The sequence below is a fragment of the Alosa alosa genome, chromosome 23, assembly GCF_017589495.1.
Source record: "Alosa alosa isolate M-15738 ecotype Scorff River chromosome 23, AALO_Geno_1.1, whole genome shotgun sequence".
NCBI lineage: Eukaryota > Metazoa > Chordata > Actinopteri > Clupeiformes > Clupeidae > Alosa > Alosa alosa.
This window is the reverse complement of record NC_063211.1, coordinates 18,564,348-18,569,937: the sequence shown is the minus strand read 5'-3', so window position 1 is coordinate 18,569,937 and position 5,590 is coordinate 18,564,348. Positions and strand designations below refer to the sequence as shown.

At 42.9% G+C, this 5,590-nt stretch overlaps 1 protein-coding gene across 3 annotated transcripts in view; it reads right to left on the bottom strand.

Annotated features, from left to right (window-relative positions):
• Positions 1–739: 739 nt before the first annotated feature.
• Positions 740–5,590, bottom strand: part of LOC125288302 (radixin) — a 43,865-nt gene continuing 39,014 nt past the window's right edge. For all 3 annotated transcript variants that reach the window (XM_048234539.1, XM_048234538.1, XM_048234540.1), the window contains 2 exons: positions 5,039–5,260; positions 740–4,733 (listed from right to left, as the gene is read on the bottom strand). In XM_048234539.1, coding sequence (XP_048090496.1) covers positions 4,569–4,733; positions 5,039–5,260 — 387 coding nt within the window. In that variant the 3' untranslated portion in view covers positions 740–4,568. The remainder of the gene's footprint in view (positions 4,734–5,038; positions 5,261–5,590) is intronic.

The window sequence follows — 5,590 nt, the reverse complement described above, 5'->3', positions numbered from 1 at the left end:
CCAAATTTTGAGGATTTATTCTGTAGGTTTGATTACACAAATAGTAATTGTGCATTTACACCTTTTGTATTATTTATTCATTAAACTGACAAGACTGCTCTTGCAAACTACTGTAAATGGTTCCAACTGCTACATTTCACTGTGCAATGCCCTTCAGAACAGTATCTTGTACGTATACATAACCAGTCATAGTCTGTTTGAGAAGACTAGTCTGTACAACAGATGTGACTAATGATCAATTCTCTTCTCTGCCGTTACCCCATTTTGGGCTGCACTGATAAGTGGTTGAACTGCACTTCATTATACCAGAGCTGACATTTGATGTTATGGTGAACTATACCTTTGTTCTATACCTCGTAATTTAAAGGCGGTCACATTTTTTTGGAGGTCAGTGAGGGGAGTTCACAATATTTATTCTACACGTGACCATGCTCAGAGGGGTATTCCATGTACGTGGTTTGGCAACAAACCTGGGCAAGTTAACTCCGAGTAAGTGGTAAACCTCCTAAAAGAAGAGCTGTACGGCTTCATTCTCCTAACAAAACAATGACAGGGTTCTTGTTAGAGGAAGTGGTAAACTTCCTACAAGTAAACTTACCCAGGTGTCACTTAACCACGTACTTGGAATACCCCCAGGTGATGACTAAAATGACTAAAATGTTCATGTAGTCAAATGTACAACCTCAAGACGCAAATCAGAGTTTTAGCAAATAAAGGAAACAGGAATAAAGCAAAATCATACATTTGGAATCTTTATTGTTAACCAATGCTTGTAGTAATGGATAAAAGCTCCATAGTGTGTTATTGGTCTCTACTGTATGTAACAGAAAGCTATATGAACAAATAATAACAATAATATTTGAAAGTAAAAACAAACAGCAAACACTGACAGCTGGTTCCTGTCGGGTGAGCCTGACCCGGGGGAGTTTTCATGGAGAGGCCTCCCTGCCCCACTTGGGTACATACAACCAATAAATTCAACTATTACAAACAAAATATGTAACAACTCCAACAGCTTCATGCCTCTGTGGCCTTTAAGTAGCAATTTTACACTTTAAAGGGGATGATTCAACCAAATGCAAAACTTCTTTAAAACATACTAGGGGGAAAATCTCCTCACTAATACTTCTGATAGAACACTGCCAAAAATGTTTGGCCATAACTCTGTAACAGACTCTATGACATTTGCAAATGTTTTAATGTACTTTTTAATGTATTTAGATGAAACATCCCTTAAATAACTAGCATGCTAGTGCTGGTGGTTCAATTTCAAAAAGCATAACAAAAAAAAAGAAAATCAGCTGGAAGCACTTTTTGAAATTTTAAATCAACTGCTTTTTCACACTATGGCAAAACAACCCTTCTACAGAGACGAGTGTCCATGACACTGAAAGACGGGCTTACAAATGTAAGCCCTGTTTAGTGTCCTCAACCCAAACAAGTGCTTACAATCTCTGGCTTCATGCCAACATGACCTGTGGATGCATACAAACAGACAATGAAAACAAAGACGTGTTTGCAAATACAAAATAAAAATGTATTTTATTTCAAAATGCTCCTGCTACAATATCGAAGTCAGATTTCTAGGGAGTGCGGTTAGGGACACACTTAGGAGGGTAGAGTAAATAATTAATCCCAACTGGCCTGCTTCTTTGTGAAGTGTTCAGTTAATTAAACCTCATATCGGTTACTGGCTGCTAGCTGATATTAAAAAAGGTTTATCTTTAAGCATAAATGATACAGGCAGTAATGATCACTTGTCTACTACAGTTCAACGGGTGACCATAATTCTCAAGTCTCAACCTGTTGTTGCACACTTATAACAGAGGGGGGAGCAGCTCATTTGAAGATTGCGACGAGACAAGGATGGGACAGTTGCTGCTTTAAACGATCCTGTTTAAAGGGCCTATTCTTTTCACAATCAAATACAACAGTCTGCATTGTTGATTTGGTAGACTGGGAAAATAGATATATAGATATTTTCGTACAGACTTTGCCAGAACATGACCAGTTTTTCCACTCCTGTTCCAGCAGCGTAACAGAGTCTCCTTTGATTTTTTTTATCCTTTTATTTTTTCTATAAAATGTTGCTCATGTTCACCTTCTTCCTCACTTTCTCGCTCCCTCACACACACACACACACACACACACACACACACACACACTTCCCCAAAGTGCATCCACCTCCACAAACAGGAACAATGCTGTAATGACCCTTGTTCCCCATGACTGGCTCACATTCACAGAAAAATAGATCAGCTTTGCTGAGTTTTACAAGGTTTACATTCTTCCAGTTGTTCAGTGGCACTGCAGGTACCACACACACATCAACCGAGACCAAACAAGGACGTTTTTTTTTTTATACAATACAAACCTCGACCTGGGTGGGACGAACCTTCGAGCACATCCACTACTCCACCGGTTAAGAAAAGTTTCTACGCATCAATCCAACATGAAATGTAACTGAGTAAATTCTGCCAACCTTCTCTCTCTCTCAAGCATACTAGGCTGCTCTGGTCTATACAATCAGGTAAATGTCCCCCAAGTACGTACACTGTTGTAAAGGGCTCCACATACCATCCAACCTCATTCACTCATTCAAGAAGTGTCACACTAAATCACTACATCATGTACCTGTCTGACAGGAATCGTACCTATTGTGCACGGTCAGTATTTCGAGGCTAGTAGATTGGGACCCATGTGGATGAGAGGCCTTAGCAAGCAGAACGGGTAACTGTACTGATACACGGAGCGAAGGTCAGATGGCTGTTCTTACACAGTGTTTGATTGTTCAGTTGCCATGAGTGCAATTATGAGGTAGAGAGCTGTCCTCCAATCAGGACTGATGTTTTCATATGCTCTCTGGCCAGAAAAGCCCAGAGTTGCCACATTCACACTCATACAGCCCACACAAAAACACCCAACACACACCAAATCATGCGGACATAGAACATCTTCATCCCTCTTACACAGTAACCACACAAACACACACACACACACCCAACAATTCATACAAATTTTACATCACCCATATATTAATGTACGTTGATGCTTTATCTAATGCACATCAAGTACAACATGGGTCATGTATTCATTCACACAACAGACTGTACTGATGAACAGACAGGCAGACAAAACTAGCAAAGGCTCTTGTGCGTCCACTTGCCATAGTGTCGGTCTGTCTGTCTGTCTGTCCACCCACTATTGCTGGACCTTTGTGTGCCAGTAGGCAGGGAAAACCATCTATATGACAACTGGGCATCAAACACTGGAGCAAGCGGCTAGGGAAAGGGCAGAGAGACGAGGAGAGAGATAGGGAAGGAGTAGAGAGTGAAGGGAGTGTCTCGGGAGGATGTGCTTTCGTGCATCTGATGGCTCTTAAAACAGTTGATAACCCATACATCACAAATTAACAGCCACAACGTGGCCGTGACATTCTCAGAGCACACAACGTGCTCTGTAACATTAGCTTACCCAAGTGGTGCTGTATATTTAAAAATCTAAAGAAGGAGTTCAGTTTCGAGCCATCCCGTTCCAGTCTACAGGTTACATGACATTATTAATGTCGCCAACCTCCCCAATAATTCAAGGATGGGGAGTTTAAAGAAAAGAAAAAGAAAAAAAGCTGTCATTGAAGTCATTATTTCCCTTTGGTGATCCTTTGATTTTGGTTACATTTCATCATTCACATTCAGACCCCATACAAAAGCTCATGCATACCATTTCACACACACAACCTTTTTGATGATTACATGGCTCTATCCATGCCCTGCTGCACCCAAGAGAGTGACCACAAGTGGAGGAGATCAGGGAGCAGGGGAGGGGAGAGGCAGTAATGTAGGCTTTCTTTCTGTAACAATCAGTGGGTCAACAGGTCAATTGCGATCGCCATGGCAGCAACAGCGACTGATAACACCCTCATATGAAGGGCTGACCCTTGTATAGAGACCATCCAGTTATCATGGCGACAGAGCTGGAAAAACTAAAAGCTTGGGGGTTGATAAAATAAAGTCAGGGGGAAAAAAGTAAAAGAAAGTATTCATTGCAAAACACAGGGGTGTAAAGCTTCAGCATACATCTAGCTCAACAAAAACAAACATACAAAAAAAAAGTTAAGCTGTAAATGGCCATTTAGATAAAAGCACGTCTTTTTTTTTTATTTTGTTCGTTTCTTCACTTTTTTCCTCTTAAAATTAAATCTGTCAGCATCTTTAGTTATCCTTATCACCTAAAAGTCAAAACAAAACATATCCAAAGCAGTTTATAACAATATGTGTCCCTTGCTCCTGATGGGGGGTGGGGTGGGGTGGGGGGTGCAAAGCTGGACACACGAAGCGGCCCTGACTGGCTGGCCGAAGAGACCTTTGGCATAGCATGAGGGGAGCGAGGCTGCCCCCTCTGGCCTCTCTGTAGGGCTCGGAGACGCTTTTCAAAAAGGGGTTGGGTTGGTTGTGGAGGGTTTGGTGCCTGGGGGTGGGGTGAGGTGGAGAGAGCAGGATGGACTGGGGGCTTGAGATTAGCCTCCAAGGCAATCGGCTGTCAGGCCACAGCTTTCCCCTCTCGCGCGCTCACATGGACTCAAACTCGTCGATGCGCTGCTTGGTGTTTCCCTGCCGGATCTGGCGCAAGGTCTTGTACTTGTCCCGGCCAGCCTTGACGTTCTCCGCGTGCAGGACGTCGTTCTGCGTCTTCTTGGTGTCGTCCCGCGCCTGGGCCAACTCTGAGCTCAAAGCCTGAACGAGAGTGTGAGGAGGACATACAGACAAAATTGGAAAAAAGAGGAAATAAAACATTAGGAGAATTTCTTTCAAAGAAATCATTTATGTAACATATTTATTTGCCCTATTTTATTTGTAATTTCTTTTAGTTTGATTATTCTACTGTGCAGTGTTCTGACCAATGTTTTCTGATCAATCATATTATAAAGCACTTTGAGATTAGTACACCCTATTTTATGATCATTATCACTATCAGTATTGTTTTCATTATTATGATGAAGACAAATGGAGAGCTGTAAGTGTGGCGAGTGGGTTTTTACCTGTAGCTGTTTCTTGACACGCTCGTTCTTTTGTGCCTCTGTGACACGCTGCTCCTCACTGCGGTGGTCGTTGACGCCGTCGCTGGAGAGGTCGGCGCTGGCCTCGGCGCTGTTCTCGTCCTGCTCATCGTGCTCGTTCTCCCCGGCGCCCGCCGCGGGAGCGGTCATCACCGTCTTCAGCTCCTCCTTCGTCTTCTCCAGGTCCTCCTGCGCCGAGATAGCCTGCAGGGAGGGGACGAAAGAGAGAATTACACACACACACACACACACACACACACACACACACAATGAGAGAAGGGGAAGAGAGACAAGTACAGGAAAGGCAAGAGAAGAAAGAAGAGAGGAAGAAAGGAGACATGAAGGTGAAAGATGCCAACCAGACATGCCCCTAACCGATGTCTCAAACCCCTATGTGTCCAAACTCTACTGACTGCCAAACACTTTAGTCACTACCAGCATCAACCACAAGGGGTCACTCAGTCACAATTTATAGAATTTGAAGTTTACAGTTACTATCACCACACCCACTACAAATCCACCCACAAGACAACA